The sequence below is a fragment of the Condylura cristata genome, unplaced genomic scaffold, assembly GCF_000260355.1.
Source record: "Condylura cristata isolate star-nosed mole 26May11 unplaced genomic scaffold, ConCri1.0 scaffold00001, whole genome shotgun sequence".
NCBI classification, from domain to species: Eukaryota; Metazoa; Chordata; class Mammalia; order Eulipotyphla; family Talpidae; genus Condylura; species Condylura cristata.
In genome coordinates this window covers 9,971,689-9,993,990 of record NW_004567102.1, presented here as the reverse complement: position 1 = coordinate 9,993,990, position 22,302 = coordinate 9,971,689, and the positions used below count along the sequence as shown (strand labels likewise).

Genomic DNA, 22,302 nt, shown 5'->3' with positions numbered 1-22,302 from the left:
TGTCAGAAAAAACGGCCTGGAGTTCCAGATACAACAGGTCGTGAGCAGAGGCCTGGTTCTGGGCAGTTTGGGGCCTCTGCCATCCAAGGAGTCGTTTCCAAAGAGGAACCCAGGAGGCCCTCTCTCCTCTGGGGAAGTGAGGGAGAACCAAGAAGAATATAAAAGAGCACTGGTATCTTGTCCCTGAAGTGGCTAAGACAGGGGTACTCTGGAGGGTGGGGCCTTAGAGGGAGGATGGGGCAGCCTGCTGGCTGCTCTGTAGCAGCTGCTGGAACAGCGAGTGGGGCTGGCTGCGCAGGGCAGCAGGCGAGTCCAGCTCCACAACCCTCCCCGCGTGCAGCACCAGCACCCGGTCCGAGTTCAGGATCGTGTTGAGCCTGTGTGCAAGAAAGTGGTCAGTGGGAGGACGGGAGATGGTTCCCTCTCTCTAGACAGGCTTTAGCCCTGGCTCTGCTGGGGAGAGGCTGCAGGTTCCGTCCAACCATGAGCTCCAAGGGGCCTTGATCAGTGTCTAGAGAATGAGGAGCTGAGATTTGAGGGGGGCTGCAATCTTGAGGACCCTAATCTATGGGGTCCCTGAAGAGAATGGAGGCTCTGGGCACATGAAGCCATAGTCCCTGACTAGATTCTCCCACTGGACATGGGCACACCTGTGGGCAATGGTCAGCACTGTCTTGTTGGCAAAGCGTCTACAGATGGTCTGCTGCAGTAGCTGGTCTGTCTTCTGGTCCACGCTTGCTGTGGCCTCGTCAATACACAGGATCTGGAAGGTGTGGAAAGGAAGGGAGGAGGCTAGCTTTGGCTCCTAATCAAGTACTACCCCACTTCCCGTGGCCCCCTGAAACTTCTCTCAACCCTCCTCCTCACCCCTAACGCCCTCTGCCTTCTTCCTGGCCTCCAATGTCTCTTGTCTTACCTTGGCGTCTGTGAGGAGGGCCCTGGCCAGACACAGCAGCTGCCTCTGACCCAGGGATAAGCTCCGGCCTCCCTCGCCCACCTCACCATCCAGACCACCTGCAAAGCACAGTCTTCACCCCCAGCTCTGGGCCTCTCTCCACTTCTCTATCCGTCCTGAAGGATAAGGCCTAACACTCACCCAGAGATCCGATAACCTCACTCAGGTGACACTGCTCCAGGGCCTGCCACAGGACCCTGTCCTTGTATAGGCCTCGGGGGTCCAGATTTTCCCGAACAGTCCCACTGAACAAAAATGGCTCCTGGGGGATGATAGCCAACTGGGATCTGGGGGACAAAGAGGGGATAAGACATAGGGTCTAAGCTGGGGATGCAGCCACTTCTGCTGTCAGCACAGGTTTTAGCTAAAGGTCTGTCATCTCTACCAAAACTTGGGAATAAGGCCTGAACATAACCCCCACCCTGCTGCCCACCCCACCTCCAGCATCTGGTCGGCCATGAACCCACAAATGTACGATGGCTGTGACAAAAGCACAGACTGTCCTTAAGGAACTTAGCTCTCACTGAGGTACCAAAAACAGGGAACAAGTGTGGTCTAAACTGGCACTGACTCCAGTGGACACTGGGAAAGCAGATGCTGGCAGGGAACCACCATGAGTCTAAACAGATAGGGGGTGCTTCAAGGCTCAAGGAAGGCTGGAAGTGGGTGCCGAGAAGCTATCTGGTCTCTAAAGTAAGGGCACCACTGGTCAGAAGAGAGGCCAGGACCAGGGCCTGGAATCAGGCAGGCTTTTAGGACAAGGAGGTAGAACTTCTCTAACTTTTCCACGGACTTGGCAAAAATACAACTCTGTTAATCTGAGGTGGGGGTAGGGAGATGTTCAGTCCCTGATGAGGACAGTCGTGGCTAGGAGGCAAAGGGTCCTTGTCTTGAGTTGTCCTGAGCACTGCCTTCCAGGGCTTGGACAGGTGGCAGGGGAGGGTGTGGGTGTCCTGGGCCAACCCCTGGGAGGCAGGGACAGGTGGAGGGTGGAGGCTGGGAAGCTGCTAGTTCTGCCCCGCCCCCCCATCTTACCCCCATGGACCCTGGCTGCCCTGAGGGCACATGAAACCTCCCTAGCTGGGTCGACCTATCACATTGAGCTCCTTCTTCCTTCCCCGGACCTGAGCTCGGCCAGCTCCAGCTGCCTGGTGTCCACGCCGTCCAACAGTATTCGCCCCGAGCTGGGCTCTACCAGCCGGAAGAGCACCAGTAACAGCGAAGACTTGCCGGAGCCTGTGCGGCCCACAATCCCCAACTTCTCTCCAGGCTGCACGCGGAAGGTCACCCCATCCAGGGCATTTGGCAGCCCTGTTCGGTACACCAGCACCACGTCCTGGAACTCCACGCTCCCCTGGGTCAGCCAGCCGATGCCCAGCTGATGGGGTCGGTCCATGGGTGGGATAAGAGAGATGGGGAGGAAAGAGGGAAGGTGGATGGAGAGGTAAAAAGAGAGGAGGAAAAAAAGTGAAAATGTGAATGGTGAGAGAGGAAAGGTGGGGGACATGAGGACAACAGCGGGGCCCAGGGGAGAATGGAAACACAGGTGAGGGACACCGTGAAAAAGGGGGTATTGTCCGAGCTGAGAAAGACGGTGAGGAGCAAAAGGTACAGCTTGGGGACGGAGCCCTGGGCCTTAGGGAGGGGCCTCCAGGGTTCCAGCAGCTGGGCAGGGTGTAGGCATACCTGCGGGGACTGGCCTTGGGGCTCCTGGGGCAGGTCGCACGAGTACTCCTCTAGCCGCTCCACACTCACCAGCATGGCTTCTGTCTTCGTGAAGCTGCTCACCAGGCCCGAGAGCAGGCCCGTCAGGGACAGGGCATAGGACAGCGACAGGCCCACCAGTCCTGGGGGAGAAGCACCGTGCTAGGGCAGGCTTGGACACCGGGGTGTGTGAGGGCAGGGCTGGGGCAGAAAGGGAGAATCCAACGCTGTGGACTGGACATTCGAGGAAGGTCAGTAGAGGCGCAGGAAGATGGCAGAACTCAGTCTAAGACCACAGATGTAGATGCTGGGGAGAGGTGTCGGCCTGAAGAGGCTATTTATGGGAGGGGTGGGGTGCGAGGGGGGGTTGAGGAGCAGAATGCTGGGGCTGCGAGGAGAAAAGGAAAGGGATGCCGGTGAGAATATTTGTAGCTCCAGATCACCAAGTCACTCTTGGAGACCCGGTTTCTCAAGTCTAAAGTGGGAGTGATGACAAAATCCCAGGTGGCAGGTGAAAATGTGGGGGGCACGGTTCAAGGAGAGGTAGAGCACAGGGGCAGGAAGAAGACGCCGTGGAGGTGAGGGTGAAGGGCCCGGTGGCACCTGGGTCAGCGAGGCCCTGCTGGTGCTGCACCAGGGCGATGCCCGCGATGGCGCTGACCACTGCAGCCCCCATGAGCTGCAGCCGAATGTCCAACCACTGCGTCGTGGCACCGGCAGCAAACTGGCACCTCTGGTTTAGCTCCAGGAGTCTCTGGTTCTCCTCTTCAAACCTGGGGGGTCCGGGGGTGGGGGCAGAATGGAATCGAGGCTACTCCATCGTGCACTGACATACCCAGACCCCTTCTCTGCAGGATACCTGCAGCTGGGAGTGACCCGCACCCACGGGCCTGACTGCGGGGTAGAGAGGCCCGGGTGCTCTTCTTCCAGGGGGAGGCGGTGGTCTGCTCAGCCTCATAGCTCTTCTGTTTTCTTCCTCTTTCCCTTGCTGTCCTCACCCACTGTTCCCTTCTCAAGAGGCCTGATCCCCCTTGTGTTGCGTGCCCCTCCCCCCACCCGCCCCCAACCCCTCATCCCCCTGGCTCTGGTTGGGAGAGGAGACTTCGCACACCTGCTGGTGGCTCCGGTGGCCCGGAGCACTGGGAGGCCGGCCAGGGTGTCGGCCAGGTGGGTGTAGAGTGGAGACAGGGCGAGGCTGCCCAGGCGACGCAGCTCTCGCGCCGAGGCCCTGTAGTGGCGCTGCACGCGGTAGTAGATGACGCCCAGAGGTGGCAGCAGCAGCAGCAGCCAGGGCAGGCCAGACCCCAGCACAGCCAGGAGGCCCAGCAGACCTACTGCATTGGCCAGGAAGATGTTGAGGAGGAAGGGCAGGCTGTCGTCTGTACAGGCCACGTCAGAGGAGAAGCGGTTTAGGACCCGGCCTATGGGCGTGGACTCGAAGAAGGTCACTGGTGCCTGAAAGGAGATAGATGTGGCTCGAACAGGGCAGGGTCTGGCAGAAAAGATGTTGAGGGCAGGCCTTCGGGGACTGGGGTGGGGGATAGGAAAGAGCCCCACAGGAGGAAACAGGAAAGGAGTAAACTGTCCCCAGAGTTTGAGGGCAGAAAGGAGAGGTGGGTAGAGACTGGAGGAAGCACGAATGAGGATGGGAAAGATATTTTCCCATCACTGGCCAGTGGCCACCCTGAGAGGCCATGCTGGACATGCCGGCTCCCCTTTCAAGGGCAGGGATTTAGTCTCCCCCCTGCAGACAGGACTTGAGGCCTGTGAGATTTAAAGCTGGGTGTCGGGAGGAGCACCGTGGGGCTCACAGCGGGACAATGTGGAGAGGGCAGCGCTTGCAGTCGGTATTATCTCACAGCTAAGCGCTCAGTCTGGAGCCAGACTGTGACTCAGATTCCCAGCTCTGCCGCTTCCTAGATGTGAGACTCTAAACCAAGAGCTAAATTTCTTTCTCCCCCACCCCCACATTTTAAAAGGACAGGTTTATCAGGAAAAGGAGAGAAAGAGAGGCACCTGCATAGTCACAGGTGGGCAGGAGAGCTGCCAGGAGCTAAATCTCTTAATAGTTCCTACTCCTCATCTGGGAAACGAGGCTGATAATGGAGCCACACCTCACAGGGCTGTAGGCAGGATTAGAGACCACGTAGGCAGCTGCCAGGTGCTTACAACAGTCTGCCTGGCCTGGAGTAGGTGCTTAGTAATTGCTAGTTGTGTGGATTCCTGTTGGGAGAACAGTCTCAAAAACAGTCCTCTCCCTTCCCTGCCTTCCCCCATCCTCCTACCCTCTGCTGTTACTCGGGAAAGTCTTTGCTTAGAGCAAGGAACTAAGTCAATAACTTTCTGAAGAAGCTTGTGACGCTCAGAAAAGTGAATTCCTTCACAATCTGAAGGAGTCTGTCCAGGCTCCTGGAGGAGAGGCAGAACACAGTTCTCTGCCAGCTCACTGTGCGCAGAGGCAGGGGGTGGAGTCACTTCACTTGGGGCTCAGGACCTGGCTCTTCGGGGACTAGCCGTGGCCAGGCCACTCACACGCTGATCCTCACACTCTGTGGGGAAGCCAGTACTGACTGTACTGGGTAATTGTGAGGCCCTAATAACAGGCAAGAAAGAGTTTTGTAATAAAATTAACACTAATAATATTCACTAATTGTGCCTTTAGTAGGTGCCAAGCACTTCCTATGTACTAAATTAAATCCTCATAAGTCTTTAGAGTAACAGGTTAGACATACACCAAGAAACAGGGCTAGGTCTTAGAAAACCAGCCCAAAATAAGAACTTTAAGAAATGAAACATCACTTATTAATATCTATGCACAAAACACAGAGGTATTTTGCAAAACAGATAACGACAAAGACACATAGTAAACACAACCTAGAACGATAGTTTATCAAAGAAAGGAAGGGAAACAGTGATACGGTAGGCAGAGAGGAGGAGAAGGAAAAAACAAACAAGAAAGAGACCTTGCATGAAATATGGGGTGTGATTAACTCAGCCCCAGGACCTCAAGTCCAATCAGAAGAGATTATGGCGAAATTTCTCCGCATTTTACAAATAAGTAAATTACAGGTTTAAACACCGGGTTTGCATGTAGGCAGCGACTCTGCCCTCGTCTCCGCAGGTTGCAAGTGGTAAGTGAGGAATGGGAGGAAGGATGGAGCCTGTGGAGCCCAGGCACTGGGACGCCACCATCCCTCGGCCTCTTACCTTAAGGACCTTCCACAGCAGGCGGCGGTGCAGGGTGGCGGTTGCCCGGAGGGTGCCGGCTGCAAAGAACACTGCCCGGAGAAGGGTGCAGAGGGAATTGATGCCAGCGATGACCGCATAGACAGTGAGGTAGAAGCGGATGTCTGCGGAGCCACTGGGGGCAGCTTTAGGCAGTGGGAACATTGAGGTGCTGGGTGGTGGGGAGGGGGCTGTGGTAATCAAAAGTAGGGCCACTCAGGGGTTCCTTCCCCCACCCTACCCACATACTCCTTCCCCTCACTCTCCAACAGACAGCCCCCCGGAATACCAGCGCCCCCAACTCTCATTCAGTGCCTGGTAACTACCAGAGAGCACCAGGCCTATGCCCAGTCCTGTCACTCACTAGAGGTTTCCAGGGGAGAAGAGGAGCAGCCGGGTGGAGAGAAGGCCTGTGAAGTCTGGGGTGCTGGGGACTGGTGCCTCCTGGGAGCTATTTTTGGCTGCCTTCAGCTGGGAGATCCAGTAGGAGAGCCACCAGTCAGCTGCATTCCGTGTGCCTGGGGGGTGCAGGAGAGACTGGGCGCTGGGGAGACTCCACTCCTTCCTTCTATTCAATGCCCCTGTTCTGTCTTTGACATAGGTTTCTACCCCTTTTCCCCTGGGCCTTCCCTCCCTGATGTGACCCCATGTCCTCCCTGTGGGTGCTTTCCCATGCCTGTCACACTTTAGCTCTGGGGAGAGCAGGATCTCAAATCTGCAGAATGGGGCAGACTGGAAGATGGATACAGGGTGGACTCCTCTGGCCCCTGGGACTTAGAGCTGGGTGCATGCCTCATCCTAGCTATTGTGAGTCTCTGGGCTTTGTTTTTTTTTGTTGTTGTTGTTGTTGTTGCTTTTTAATGTAGAATGGTGGCGTGGAGCTTGAGAGGATTCAGCAGAGATAGAGTGGGGAGCAGAACAGGTGGATTTACTGAAATCCACTGTTAAGGGGAGCAGCAGGAGAGACAGGAGAGGTCTCCTGCGCCATGTGTGGATTAGCTCCCTGGCTGGGGATCGAATTCAAGCCATAGCAGTGATAGTTCCTGAGCCGTAACCCCTAGGCACCAGGGAAGCCGAGTCTCTAGACTTTGTAATGATTAGCACAAAATGATGGATGTGTAGGGGCCTAAACAACAGGTCTGAGGGTGGGATAGGCAGCTTCAGGGGATACTCCTACCTTGCATGAGGAGCAGAGAGATGAGGATGGCCAGGGCCAGGCCCCACCCCACGGCCCTCCAATATGCCTGATACACATGGAAGGCCACAGCACCCTCCTGCTTGCTTTCTTCCTGCAGCAGGCGACCCGATGCGCTCTTCTCCACCTCCAGGCCTTCCTTTGTCCTCTCTGGGCTCTGTACTGACGGGGCTATGGCTATGAGAATCAAGAGGGCATTGGACTTGCAGGGTGGGACAAGACTTTCAGGGACAGTGTTGCAAATCCACTTCAGTGTTGAAAAAGGCAGGCAGGCTTCCAAGAAAACCTCTCTCTAGTGTGGCGTGAAAAGCAAGCCTCATCCTCTCCCCCCCTGGGCCATACCTGAGTCAGACTCTTGTCCATTCTCTGCCCAGGCTGAAGGGACAGCTTGAACCAATGGCAGGATCTCAGAGGGAGGTCCTGGAAGTATCAGATTAGGAGAGTCTGTTCTGGGTATATACTGTGCTTTTCTAGATTATGTGTGCATTCTCTCTGGACTTCTGTCCTGAACCACCCCGGTAGACCCTGCCCCAGACCCCCTCTGCTCAGCAAACCATGGAGTCCATCCTTCTGCATCTGAAGGCCTATCAGAGTTAGCAAATGCTCACCCCTGGGAGAGTGACGGCCACACTACACTGCCTGTCCAGAGTCCCCTTTCACTACTGCAGAGCTTTTTCATCAACTTCATTCATGAAATCTAACTGGAGAGGCTGTCCTCACTTCGCCCTGCTTCCCTCCCAGTAAACTTACAGATGGCTATGTCTCTGGCTCATAATCCTTCAGCGTTTGTGCATGTGTGTTTTAACAAAAACATTTTTTAAAACAAAAAACCTGACTGCTTTCTCTTTTGCAAGGGCATCAGGCCGTCTTCCAGATCTGGACCTGTAGTTCCCCAGAGCACCCGGTCACAAAGCCAAAGTCCCCAACCCAGCATTTCTCCAGTGAGCTCCTTTCCCTTATGCTCTCCACGTCCCCACACCAGTTCAGTGGAGTCAGGAGAGGGCCTCCCACTAGACAGGAGGGTGACGTGCCCAGGCCACGCCCAGAGCGCAGTCTGCCCTAGACGGTTCATCTGTCCTCTTCTCCACAATGCCTGGACAGACGCCTCCCTCATTCAGCTGGGCTCCCTGCAGTGATTACCAGCTTGGATGAGGCGACCGGCCTCCATCAGCAGCACCACGTCAGCCCTCTCCAGGTACTCAGTGCGGTGGGTACAGAGCAGTCGCGTGGTGTGGCCCAGTATTCCCAGGATGCACCGTTGCAGCAGGTGGCTGGCCACATCTGCATCCACAGCTGCCAAAGGGTCATCAAGGAGATAGAGCTCCTTTTCCTAGGGAAAAGTGGGGACACCCTGGGGACTAGGCCCTAGCCCCTTGGCCCCAGGCAGAACCCAGACCCTTCCCAGGACATGACCTCTTGGCAGTGAGCGAGAGGAGACTGTGAGGAACTCTGGTGATACCCCCAAGGCAGCAGAGAAGGAGGAGGATGGACCGCCCTTCAGTCACAAGGCCAGAGCCAACACTCAGTTTTCCTCGCTCGCTTAAGGGTCTTAAGTTACATAGAGCTTTATAACTGATCTTTAATTCTGCCTTAACCCTTTAATTCTGGATGGAATGGCACAGGAGCCAGCAGGACAGGAGCACGGAGGTGGGAGGCAAGAAACTAGATGCTGATGAAAATTTCTCCTCCCCTTCTCTCCCCTCTCAGTTGAACGCCAGAGGTTCCAGAATCCCCACCTTTAACTTACCTGGTAGACAGCACGAGCTAGGGCAATCCGGGCCCGCTGTCCCCCACTGAGCGTCACACCCTTCTCCCCCACCTCCGTCTGGTCTCCAGCAGGCAGGATCTGAGGGGACAGCCCCCCCACCCCCGTGTGGGTCAGAAAACCCTCCTGTACCTTCTAGCCCCCCTCCTATCCCTGTACAGGGAAGAGATGACAAGGGTCAAGAGAGCCAAGGAGGGCCTCCCTGGTGGCCTAGGGGTTAAGTCTGCACTATCATCACTACTGCCTGAGTTTGACCCTGGCCAGGGAGCTGACCAACATGGCACAGCAGACCTCTCCGGTCTCGCCTGCTGCTCCCCTCAGCAGTGTATTTCAATCTGCCTTCCTGAATCCTCTCATCTCCTGTACCTCTGGCCTATACCCCAGATCTTTTCAAAAAATAAAAAAGAGCCAACATGCTTGAGGAGACTGGACTTAAATTTGGGGTGAGCAAATCAGAAGGGAGAAGTCAGACTTCCAACAAAACACTTGTACCTTCTAGCACATCTCATCCAACCCCACAACCTTCTGAAGTTAGTGTTGTTCGCTTCTCACAGATGAGCCCAAAGCTCAGACAGGGTAACTACCTTGCTCACAGTTGTTCCACAGGGCAGTCACAGATTTTTAACCTCACTACCCTGCTTTTTTACCAGGTAATGGGATGATGGGCAAATCCAATGTGAAAACGTTCACAGGTTTGCAGCCTGAGCCTTCTGGTGGCCTCAGAAGTCTCCTTAGCTAAGGAAACCCCATACCAGAGGAAGCACCTGTGGTCTATCACATGTTGACCCCTGAGGAAAAATTTTGTTTTTCATCTCTTTTCTTAGTGCCTAGAACAGTTTCTGGTGCCCAGTAGACTTTTGAGAAATGACAAATATAGAAACAAATGCTAAATGAGTATCAGTATCTATGGTCAAAGTCAGGACTCCTCCTTTCCAGAAGGTTCCACATGGGCCTGGATAGGGTAGTGGTGATGACCATTCTGGTGGCAACATGGGACATGGGTAGGAAAGTCACAGAAGAGACCTGGAGTCACTTTCCCTCTAAATTTAGTACTCTGGGCATGGAGAAGCTGATGGGCATGGCTGGCCTCCTTAGAGTGCCCTGACTCTCCCATGCCTGTTAGCAATGACCACCATCCCTCCCAATCTGAACAGGAAGAGGGTACTGAGAAGAAGAGGGTACATTCTGGGAGGATCAAAGCCAGACACAGCCAGCCCCTACTAAATGATGTCCCAGTAGAAGCTTCATTTACTCATTTACTCCCTTCCCAGAGAGTGAGCCTCAGACCTGAGGTGTCAGGCACTCAGGGGAAGCCGGTGACCAAGAAGTTTCAGGATGGGCACTCACATTAAGGTCATCGTTGAGGGCACAGGCCTCTAGAACGTCCTTGTACAGCTGGGCATCAAAAGTCTTCCCAAAGAGAATGTTGTCTCGGATGGTGGCGAACTGGATCCAGGGTTCCTGAGTGGCCAGGCCAAACCCTTTGGCCAGCCCCAACACAGCTATCCGACCTTGCAACCTGCAGAGCCAGGCCAGCAGCATGGGGGTGGGCTGCAGCCTGGGTCCCTCCATACTCAGCCCCTGCTTCCCAGAAGCCTCCCAGAAGCCTCCCAGTCTTCCCAGAAGACTGCTATCTTCTACCCAGGGGCCCCCTTCACACCATGGCTCTCTGGATCAGCAGCCTCTGAGATCGAGAGGCTGGGGCCAAGCAGCTGGCTCAGCTAGATGTGTGAGGGATTACAGCAGAGTGTGGCTTCACACATTTTCACCCTCAAATTAAAAGGCCTTCCTCCTTCGCACCTCTGCTCCTCACTGGCTCCCTTCCCTACACAAACACATTTTCTAACACTAGCTGATGTTTGATGCTTCCCTTTGTTTTTTCACTCATTTGCCCTAATTTTTCTCTTTAGTTCTTTTAATTTCTTCTTCATTCATTTTTGTAGCACTTGTAACATTCAAGTGTGATGATTTTAACTCACTTTTTTGACTGCCTTCCCCTCTCCAGACTGGGAACTCTCCCAAGAAGGGGACCATGTCTTGTTCATCTTGGCCTCTCTGGCCCCTAAAAAGGAGTCCACCACACACCAAACGCTAGGTCAGTGTTTGCTGAGGGAAACAGCTAAGAACGCGGAAGCTGGATGCTGGTTACCTGTGGAGCTCCCCAGCGATGGCGGCCAGTAGTGAGCTCTTCCCACAGCCTACCTTCCCCACGATGCCCACCAGGACACCCTGCAAGGAAGCCATACAATCAACCATCAGTTCTCCCTCCTGAGGCCCTGGGCTGTAGGTCATCCCACCCAGGTTTCTCTCCAGGCCCCAGTTAGTCTCTAGGGAAATTCTGCACCCCACAGTCTGAGCTGTATCTCAGAATTAGATACCCTGCTGGACCCAGAGATTTACGGTCTTTATCTCTTACTCCAAGCTCTCAGTTTCTCTGCCTGTGGAAAGGGGAAGTACAGTGTGTGAGACAGCACAGGAGAAAAACTGCCCCAAGAACTATCAGGGAAAGTTGTGAGGGGAGCCAGAATGGGGAGAGCAGAGGGAAGGAGCCAGACTCTGGAGGCCGGGCTGCTGGCTGAATCCCATCTGTGACTAGACTTCTGGTATCTCAGAGCTAAAAGGACAGGAATCCATTTGGGTGATCTGCAGTTAAAATATTCCTGTGCCCCCTACACCGTGGCACTATCGCCCTATACAGAAAAGAGACCAATTCCTTATCCAAAGCCAGATAAGGCTCCTAGAAGTTGTCTGGGATGCGGCCACCCTGCCATCTAAGAGTGAGGGCCAGAATAATGTGAGACCCTGCCCCAGGCATTCTCCCTCTTTTTGGCTGAGGTCTGGGGTAGAGCTCTCCAGTGACATCTGCTAGTGGGGAGCGAGTCCACAGAGAGAACAAGGCAGCTACAGAGGGCAGCAGACAGAAAGAGGGTGCGCTGCAAGTCAGGGCCGAGCTTGGGGCTTGCTGAGACCCAGCTGCGTGCTTGCCTTTGGAGTCCACCATTCATCTCTAGATCCTTATTATAAATTCCTGTTTGCTTAGGCTAGCTCCAGTGGGTTTCTATGACTTACATCCAAAAAAGCCTGACTGACACATTAGTAAAATTCCTCTGAAAAACTCCAGCCTTGTCTTGTCTGAACTAAGAGAAAAACAAAACACAACACACAGCCCAAACAAGAAATGTCAGCCAAATGCAGTGGGGGCGGGGCGGGTACCCCTGGAGAATGCTGGGGTGAGCTGTGGGCCAGAGGGTTGGACAGAAGTCAATGGCGAGTGAAGACTCAGGACTGGAGCAAACAGTTGTGTCCTGCCAGGAATGTTCAAGTGCTTCTTTGACCAGGTATGAGTCACAGGGTGTGTGATCCCTTTTCACTGGGCTAAATAGAGGCTCGTATGCCGCGTTCACAAAAATCTTTCTTGAAAGGGACTGCAGGGCCTCTCCTCCAGATTCCCAGTCTGGAGAAGATACTAGATTATCTCTGAGGTTTTTAGCCTCATAAGGTCACTGAGAGGCAAACACTTGTTCTGGACTAGGGAGAGGTGAACTATTTAAAGACCAGCTAGACATGGCTGCTTGAAAGGCCCGCGTGTGGAAGAATGAGGGCTGAGGTCTCATCGCCTGATTAGAACTCGCTCAGTAAAACCCCTCCGTCCTCCCACCAGTAGAGCCACAGGATCAACAGCTATGCCCAGCTCCACCCTTGTTTTCCTGTCCCCAAGCCCCCATCTCATTTGTTTGGGGACTCATGCACGGTGTCTGACCAACAAACCTTCTTTACTTCAAGGTGACTGATGAAGGTCTGCTGGCTGGTTCCAGCTGGATCCCAAGAGAACAGGGCTTCATGTAGTTCCACTACTGTAGATAGCTCTGTGGGGGGATCTTAATAGGGAAGAAATCTCTCAACTTGGGCTCCTACTCTACAACCTAATGCTTGGGAAGGGTAAACCAGGGTCATGGCACTGGCTTGCCTATGCCCTATTAATCTGCCCAGGGTTGGTTCAGCCTCAGTCTTGGCCTCAGATTCCTTCCCAGGACCCTGTTCTGGCAGTCTCTATGTATAGCACCCAAGGGGCTACAGACCCACCCCCGCTCACCCTGCGCTGGGTCTGCCCTCTCGCTTCCCAGTTACCTGGGCTGTAGTAGGCCTGGGGGTTGTGACTGGGGAGGTCAAGAAAACGCTGGATCCGGTCCGATGACACTTTGGCCTCCAGCAGGCCATTGATCACCCATGGGAAGTTGTTGAGGGGGAAAATGAGCATTTGCACCAATGCCAGGGCCGTGAACACCTGGGAAGAGTGGAGTGGGAATGTGTGTGAGTGACAGCACCCAAAGCGCAGGAGCTGTGTGAAGGCCTGGGCCATGTGGACAGATCTTTGGAGAGCAGAACTGAGGGATAAACGGGACAATCCCTGGGTTAAAGTTAACTGCTCCCAGAAACCCTACGAATGTCAAATTGCCTTTAAGAGATCCAGGTTGTATCTTGATAAGCCTAACGCATTCTGAAATCATAAAATTTCCAAATAGCAATATCTACTATTCTCAGCACTGGATCATGGAATTTTTTTATTTCCAAGGCAGCAGAATGAGGGTAACTTAACACCTAGTCTGGGCCTAACTGGAACTTGGTGAGGAAGGGAAGAAAAAGGGAATCCCTTCACAAAGGGAAGGGTTATATATCCAGGGCCCTAGAAAAAGGTTCCTTCAGAAAATTTTCTCTTGGTTGGGCAAGGATAAGGCAACCTACCAGAGACCCTCCTTCCCGCCTTCCCAGCAGCACAGAGGGCCTGGGCCCCGTTCTCCAGTCCACTGCAGTCTCTTGCTGCTGCTTTCCCTCCCATGTCTTCGTGCAGCAGACCCCTTCCCTCCTGGTCCTCACCTTGGTGGCAGTAAGCTGGTGTCCCGTGAGGACATAGGTAATGAAGATGACAATGGAGACGACAACCGGCAGGGCGGCCCACAGGTACACGCAGACTGCATCCAGGTACTTGATGACCCGGAGGCGCCCCAGCTCCAGAGTCCGGCAGGCCTCCACTCGAGCCCCCAGTGCCTGCTCCCACCCGAAGAACTTGATGACCCGAATGCCACTCAGCAGCTCTGTCATGAGCTAAGGACAAGGACAAAAGAGCAGTATGAAGTGGATACACTACTCACGTGTCCCCTCCTCTGCCACGTCTCCCCCTGGCTCTTGGGGAATTCCAAGCCCAGCCCTTCTGTATCACTAGCTAGGTTTTCTTCTCATCTCAGTCCTTTCTGGAAGTCCTGCCTTCACACTCTTTTCAGCCTTAGTTTGTTTCCCCTCCCAGTGTTTCACTTCTCCATATGCTCCAGCTGGGTGCAAGGGCATAAGGGGTCCCCCAGCCTTCCTAGGAGACTAGAAGTACAGGGGTTACTGCACTGGGGTAAAAGCACTTCTCCTCCCGCTAGGTGAAGGACCGAGGACTATTTCCCAAAGCCAGCAATGTAGGCTTTGGGGCCTGGAGAGATAGCACCGAGTCGATGGCTTGGGTGGTAGGAGACTATTCCTGTAGGAAGACTCAGGTATAGAAAGGAACCCAGGCCACAGTCCAGGGCCAGACAGGCTGATGGAAAAAGGGAACATGGGCCAGGGTGAGGGGGACGCCTTGCGTCCTGACACCTGCACTGCCCAGCCTGCAAGCCAGGACGGCACTAGCCTTCTCAGATGGCCCTGGAGACCTAGTCTGTAGTTGCCGTGATGAAGAGGAAAGGTCTCATCTATAACTAGCTACCAGGGATAGCTCTCCAGTCCCCTGAATTAGCATTCTGGGCCATTCCAGTAAAGGCTGACAAGTATGTTGTTTGGATTCCAGGGACGACCATCCCTTCTATAAAGGGGCACAGAACCCAAAACCAACCCCAGTACCCAGAGTTGCCCGGGTCTTTGGTCAGTGAAGCTACTTCCTACCTCCTGTATTACTGTTAATGGGCCATATTTATTTAGTGCTTACTATGTGGCTGGCACTGTACCAAGCACTACTTCATATGATCCTCTTAACCCTTTGAGGCAGACTATTATTATTCTCATTTTACAGATGAGGAAACAGAGGGCCAGAGAAATTAAGTGACTGTCTGAGGCGATTAAACTAGTGACTGAGTTAGAATGTGATCCCAGTTTTCTCCACCCTGAGCTCTTTAACCCTCAGGCACTGGGCATGGGAGAACCTGGGGATCTGGAGGCTTGGTGGGATCTCCAGATTGCTGAGGGACCCCAACAGCCCCTCACCTTCACGCGTGCGTCCTTGTGCCGCAGCATCGCCTGGTTACTGGCCATGATCCGGGTGGCAATCACTTTGTTGACAGGTACCAGCAGCACTGCCAGGATCAGACCCCCTACAAAGGCCAACCCCACTTGATGATGCAGCAGGTAGAGGGTGATGGCCAGTTGTAGGGGCAGGCCCCAGGCCTCATGGAAGCTCCCAGCAAAGTTGAGTAGGCGCTCAGAGTCAGTGCCTAACAGGTTCAGGACCTCGCCTGCAGGAGGGCGCTGGGGCCCCAACTGTAGTGCTTTTCGGTATAGGATATTCATCACGGCTACCCGTGCCTGAAGAGTCACCTTCTGGATCTCATACCCATACTGATTCTGCAGCACCGCCCCCAGCACAGCCCCACTGGCTAGCCCCAGGGTATAGAGCAGGCCGTTGCTGAGTGGCTCCTGTCCTTCTTCCAGGAAGCCCACCAGTAAGGACAGCAGCAGGGGGCCTGAGAATGCCAGCATAGTACCCACCAGCTTCAGCACTCCAAGTGCCAAGTAATGCCGCCCAAAAGCCCCATACAGAGCCTTCCAAAGCCGGGCCCCCTCCTTCCAGTGTGCCTGGAAGACACGGGCCAGGTAATCTGGGTGCAATCTATGGGGGAGACGGCAAGTGTCCTGGGGCTGTCGGAGCTCTCCTCGGGCACCTCGGGATAGCAGGGGTGTCAGCCAAGCATAGGAAAAACGTGACAGCCAACTCTCCCCATCTTCAGCTACCTCACGTTCCTCAGACGGGAGAGGATGGTGGGCCCAGGGTTCCCTTGGCCCCCCAGGGACTGCCCAGCCGAGTCCATAGGCCAAGAGAGCAGTCAGCTGCAGGACGAGAAAGCACAGGCGGGAGAGGGGCCCTGGAAGCAACGGGGGCAGGAGTGTGCCTCGCTGGCAGTGCCACAGGAGGGTGAGCACTATGGCTGGGGCTGGCAGGAAGGCAGTCAGAGCCAAGGCCAAGGGGCCCCGGGAGCGGCCATGGGGGGAATGTGCCAGTGCCCACAGGGCCAGGCTGTGGCTGAGCCACGCCACAGCTGCCACGCCCCCTGCCAACACCTCTAGCCCTACGGGCCCTGGGCCTGCCCCCGGTGGCATAGCAACTGGAAGGAAGTCTAACAGTGGCAAGATGGAAAGCAGGAAGGAGGTTACAAGTCGGAGGCGCCAGCCAGGACTGCAGGGTAGGTTGTAATCTGGACTCCTGGGGACAAGGGGAAAAGAGAAAAGGAGGCACATCATGGCTGACTCGGGGCCCAGACACACCTCCAATAACTCACCTAGAGGGATACAACTTATATCTGCCCCACTTTATCATGGAACCCATTGCCTTTTCTCCCTAAAATATCTTAGATTAACATAATCTGTTTTCTAATCTACCTATACCATTTCCCATTTCTCACCATTCTCTCACCACCAAAATTAATTGTGAGATAAGGTTGTAACACACATGAAGACCCTGGGGGGGGGGGGTCCTTAATTTTCCTACCACTGAAGAATAAGTATTCATTTTAAAAAACGTCTGTAGGCCCTCCCTGGTGGCGCAGCGGGTTAAAGCACAGCACTGAGAATCTAAAGCCGCTTCCTCATGAGTTTGATTCCCGCCTGTCCCGGAGGTGACCACATGGTGCGGCAGACCTCTCCTGACCCGCCCGCTGCTCCCCTCAGCAGTGTACTTCATCGATCTGCCTGTTCTGCTCCCCACTCTTTCTCTGGTGAAGCCTCTCACCGCCCCTGAGCCTCTGGCCTGTACCCCAGTTCTGTATGCACAAATAAATAAATCTTTAAAAAAAAAAAACAAAAACGTCTGTACCTAAAATGACCCTTCAGTCCTCCTGAAGCACTATTGGATGAATACAAATAAAATTACACACAGCTTTCATAATCTCAAAATAGCCTAAATTTTGACAACTCAGAATGTTCTACTTTCTTTCCAGTAGAGGTGGTGTGGTATGGTATAGAAGGTGTTGTGGGCCATTTTTGTGACTCCTAGCTGAAGGAAAAGTTCTTTTCAATTTTGTCTATATCTTCATGGCCAGTATAGGAAAACATGCCTGCATCGATGAATGTTAGAATGTCTTAAAATGTCATATACGAAGAGGGCTGAGTGTGAGTTCCTCAGTGAGCAGGGTAAATTACTGGAAAAGTTTGAATGGAGATTAAAATGCTGTGGGTTTCCTTTTAAAAAGTCCAACTGATCACAGATATATGGAGGGCTTTTTGCTGGAGCAACAGGAAATCTTTAATAATTCTAATAATAATTAGAACAATTATTTTATTAATAATTATTATCAAACAGCAATTATTAACAAATAATAATTATTAACCAGTAATTATTATTTCCTAAGAAATAGAATGACGTGGCCCTTGGAGGCTGGAACACTGGCACCAAGTGGCTATCAGTCAGTCTTAGATACTTGGGCAAGTCTTCTTCCTGCTCTGCACCATCAGTCCGTAAGCAGTGAGGAGGTGGGAGCCAACGTCCTGAGGGCCCTTCCTCTCTGAGATTCAAGATCTCTCTAACCTTTTTTAGCAAAGCACAAAAGTCTGTTTTTGTTTTTAACATTTTAAAAGGACAGCTTTATTAGGATAAAAGAGAAAGAAAATGAAAGGCAACTGCATAATCGCAGGTGGGCAGGGGACTTACCAAAGCATGAAAAGTCTGTTAAGTAAAAAAAAGGCCCACCCTGGTGGTACAACAAGTTAAGACACTTTAGGCTACTGGCAGCAAGAGTTCGGTCCCTGGCCAGAGAGACGACCCCCACATGGCGCAGCAGATCTCTCCTGACCCACCCGCTGCTCCCCTCAGCAGTGTACTTTGTCAGTCTGCCTGTTCTGCTCCCCACTCTGTCTCTGGTGACTCCTCTCACCGCCCCTGCACCTCTGGCCTGTACCCCCATTTCTGTATGTACCAATAAATAAACCTTTAAAAAAAAAGTTTCTTTGTCCCTACATCTCCAGTTTCTATTGATTACATGATTAGATTGTGAAGACTGTCAATTTTTAATAGATGCTTTTCTGAGCAGGCTGTGGCAATCTGTACTGATGGACTTTTGTCTCATTCTGCATAACAAATCAGGATCCCTCCCAGACCAAGTATATTTGAAATTTCCCCTATCGAAGGGATTCATGAGCCCCCTAATTCATGTTGGATGTCAACACATTCTGTCCATCAGATGAGGAGGTAGAGACTAGACTCCCTGTCTTGTTAGCAGCTAGAGCGACAATAACTTTAGCCATATGGATCCATACAGGAATCGAACACAAAATCAAAGTCAGTTTGGTACCCATACCGTATAGCCTCTAACCCCAGGGAGAATTAAGGCTTTGATTCTGTTCTCTTTTACCTGTTGCTTCCTCCTAGCTGACCACATACACTTTTTTTTAGCCTAGGAAGATAGGATTCATAGATGGAAGTGGTGAGACTTGACCACACAATTTCAACACAAGTTATCCTTTGTGGCTAACTACACTCATCCAATTCTGTCTCAATCCATAATCACTTGTGTTTGGGCATCTGAAAAAGCTATAAAAGTGGCAATTTCTGCCACACACCGGACATTTGAATATGTGCCTAGGAGTGTGCTATACGTTTTATTAAATGCATGTCAATTAGAAGAACTGTCCCACTGCTGCAAAATGCTTAATGCCCAGATTTTATTCTACTTTTGCTCTATTCCAGACACCGCGCTATTCTGGTTACATTGCAGGGAAATGAGGGTTTCGGGAAAGGTCTGCAGGCACACCTGGACAGAGTCTTGCATCTGTTTTTACTCACCTCGGGGTGCCCCAGTGGCAGGCACTAAGCACTGCGAGGATCGCGTGGGGCAAGGCGCTAAGCACCAACTGAGTGAAGCAATGGCCTGTAGTGTCCCCCTCCCACACCGGGAGTGGCTGCAACACGCTGGTACCGCACAGCTGGGCCAGGAGTCGCTCCATGGAGGCCTCACCTGCCGGGGGTGAAAGTCCAGAGTGGAAGGAAGAGAAGGTTCTCCCTCAAGGAAGAGTGAATCCCAAAGGCGAGGTCCAGGCTGGGAGGCGGCACGCAGGGCAGGGGAGAGAGGTGGAGGATGACCAGGAAGCGGGAACCGTGTCTGCAGGACTGACCCTCCGCCCAGCCGGGTCTCCCAGCCTACAGTCCGCTCCTCTCGCGGGGACCCGATCCCGTTTCCGCAGAGAAGCCTGACCCGCCCATTCTCACATTACCTCAAAAAGTAGAAAGGCAAGACTGTGGCTCCCTGGAGCTGGTCGATTTCTGGACTGGTCACCCACCCGATCTCAGGTTTCCCCCTTTCCCCTATGTCCCAGCGTCCAGAGGCTGGAACCTCTAACCTTAAGAAGCTGCTTGCAGGCACTGCCCTTCGCAAGAGAGCTCGCTGCCGGGTTTTGCAAGGCTGAGCAGGCAGGTCGGGCGCCCCCTGGAGGAGGGATGACCTCTCCAAGCGCCGCGGGCCCCTCCCATCCCAGGCCTCCATGCTGGGGGCACCGCCCTCTGCTTGATAAGGAGGCGCTTGCTGACACAGTCAGACCCTTGTACTTGGGCATGTGTAACATGCATTATGTATTATTATATTATGTACTTGGCTGCTAATGGCCACTAAGAGGAGAAAATGTAAGATGGAGGTGTCACAATGTAACAGGTACAGGTTTCATGGACTCTGCCCCTACTCCAGAAGCTGGAACTCCAAATCCCATCAGTACCAAGAAGAAGCATGCCTGGACGTGAGGGCGGAGCTGAGCAGCCAGGTTGGGATAAAACCGGACATGTGGGCTCTGGGTGGGCACCCGGTGGTTTGCAGCTGATCGCTTTGGCGCTCAATTGGTTTTCAGCGTGCTGGTGGAGTCCAGGTCAGCAGAACTGGTAGGACATCCTAGTTAACCTGTGTTTCTCTCCCTCTTTCCCTGGGTTATTCCTTTCTCCTTATAAATAAATCCATTATTTAACCTTTTGAGTGTGTCCATAATACGATTGAATTGTAAGCGCACGGGTGAAGACCCACAGACAGGCAACCCAATCCACATTGGGGTGCCCTGTAACAACAAGACCAGAAACTGGAGGTGGGGCTGTAAATAATTTAAAGCAGCTATAGAAATGAAAAATCCTTAGGTGCCAACTGCTGCAGCTAGTATCAGACTTCTATAGTACTTACACGCACAGACCAGAAGTGGGGCTGAAGGCCACTGTGGAGAGAATCACTGGTCCTTACAAATCAACCTAGTCACAACCTAGAAGAAATTAATTTAATAATAGATAACAGTTCCACAAAGGCGCAGCTCTCCTGCCCACTCATGACTATGCAGAGGCCTCTCTTTTTCTAATTGAACTGTCCTTTTAAATGTAAAAACAGGGCCTCCCTGGTGGCTTAGGGGTTAAGTCTCAGCATTATCACTGCTACAGCCTGAGTTCCATCCCTGGCCAGGGAGCTAACCCACATGATTTAAAACAAATCTTTTTTAAATTATTATTATTTATTTATTTGTGCATATAGAACTGGAGTACAGGCCAGAGGTGCAGGGGTGGTGAGAGGCTTCACCAGAGTCAGAGTGGGGAGCAGGACAGGCAGATTAACAAAGAACACTGCGCAGGGGAGCAGCAGGTGGGTCAGGAAAGGTTTGCTGCACCATGTGGGTCACCTCTGGGGCTGGGGATGGAACTCACACTGCTGAAGCAACTGCGGCTAGCTTGCAGTGCTGCATTTAACCTGCTGCGCCACCAGGGCGGGCCTGATTTAAAACAAATCTTGAAAAAAAAATAAAAAGGTAATGTGGCTCCAGAGTTGGAAATCATAATTACTGTGTTATACTACTTAACTATTTTTTAAATTTTATTTATTTATACAGGCCAGAGGTGTCGGGGGGGGGGAGCGGGTAGCGGTGCGAGGATTCACCAGAGATAGAGTAGGGAACAGAACAGGCAGATGTATTGAGACATACTGCTGAGGGTATCAGCGGGCGAGACAGGAGTGTTTTGCTGCGCCGTGTGGGTCAGCTCCCTGGCCGGGGATTGAACTCCTGCTGCAGTGGCTGCGGCGACCGCAGCTAGCTTCATAGTGCTGCATAGTGCTGTCTTTGCTCCTCCAGGAGGCCCCCCTTAACTATTTTGGGAAGACTGAGCTAAGTGAGAGATATGACTTCTGTCAAGTGGGAGAAGGGCAACTAAGGAGTGGCAGGTGGCCTGTTTTCGTAGACTGTTTTAGGAAATAGATCAATTTTAGGAAAAGAACATTTGGAACTTGAGTTATCTGGAAACTGATTTTCTTAAAATTATCCATAGGGTGAACCTCTAGCAAAGTTGCCTTGTGGCCCAAACTGTTGATCTGGGTGATTGTTCTATACCTTCTCTAATCTCCTATAACTTCCCCCCTTCTCTATTGATGCTTCCTAATGCAGAGAAAATCAAAGCTTCCACCCTCACATCTACCCACTGACAGCATTTGTACCAGATATCCTGCCATGGACTGTCTCTGCCAAGGTCAACTCTTTGACTTGGGTGCTAGAATTCACCTCCTCTCAACTAGTCAAGAACAGTGGTCTGCCAGCCATTCACTCTTCTATTTTTTTTAAATTAATAATATAATAGTTTATTTTTACATCATTTTGTGCATTTTTCCATCTCAGTTATAATCCCCTTGGGCTTCCCATCACTAAATCACCCCTGGGCCATCACCAAAGTCCAGGGCATTTCCCTCTTCCCACTGTTTTTTATCCCATTCCCTACTCCACCCCCTTAAATTGTCTCTGGTATATAACTGTTCATTATTGTTATTATTATTTTCTCACCTGGTCCATTATACTCCTGCTAGGAGTGAAACCATTTGGTAGTTTTCCTTTTCTTTCTGACTTATTTCACTAAGCATGATCATTTCCAGCTCCATCCATGTTGCTGCAAAAGACATGTGTTTCTCTTTTTTTGGTTTCTGAGTAATATTCCACTGTGTATATGTACCACATCTTTTTGATCCACCCATCCACTTTTGGGCATTTGGGCTGTTTCCATGTCTTTCTAATTGTAAACAATGCAGCAATAAACATGGGGGTACAAGTATCTTTTTGAATCAGTGTTTTTGTGTCTTTTGGGTAGATACCTTGGAGTAGGATTGTTGGGTCATATGGGAGCTCCATGTTTAGCAATTTGAGGAACCTCCAAACAGTTTTCCATAGTGGTTGTACTAGTTTGCATTCCCACCAGCAGTACAGGAGAGTTCCTTT

General features: G+C 52.3%; 1 protein-coding gene across 5 annotated transcripts; it reads right to left on the bottom strand.

Moving 5' to 3' along the window:
- Positions 1-65: 65 nt before the first annotated feature.
- Positions 66-19,410, bottom strand: ABCC10 (ATP-binding cassette, sub-family C (CFTR/MRP), member 10). Of its 5 annotated transcripts, XM_012722721.1 has the most exons (22): positions 19,300-19,410; positions 18,872-19,043; positions 15,085-16,297; positions 13,720-13,947; positions 12,973-13,129; positions 12,613-12,722; positions 10,994-11,073; positions 10,192-10,363; positions 8,827-8,925; positions 8,220-8,409; positions 7,422-7,499; positions 7,062-7,256; positions 6,249-6,402; positions 5,867-6,056; positions 3,771-4,114; positions 3,263-3,432; positions 2,642-2,802; positions 2,080-2,333; positions 1,097-1,242; positions 917-1,014; positions 651-763; positions 66-377 (listed from the first exon to the last, which is right to left on the bottom strand). In XM_012722721.1, exons 2-22 carry the CDS (start codon positions 19,030-19,032, stop codon positions 224-226), a joined length of 4,467 nt encoding a protein of 1,488 aa, XP_012578175.1. In that variant the 5' UTR covers positions 19,033-19,043; positions 19,300-19,410; the 3' UTR covers positions 66-223. The 5 variants fall into 5 exon arrangements, with proteins under 5 accessions (XP_012578175.1, XP_012578180.1, XP_012578190.1 ...); XM_012722726.1 differs by lacking the exon at positions 8,827-8,925; XM_012722736.1 differs by lacking the exon at positions 19,300-19,410 and having other exon boundaries at positions 15,085-15,191; positions 18,872-18,953.
- Between the last annotated feature and the right edge of the window lie 2,892 nt (positions 19,411-22,302).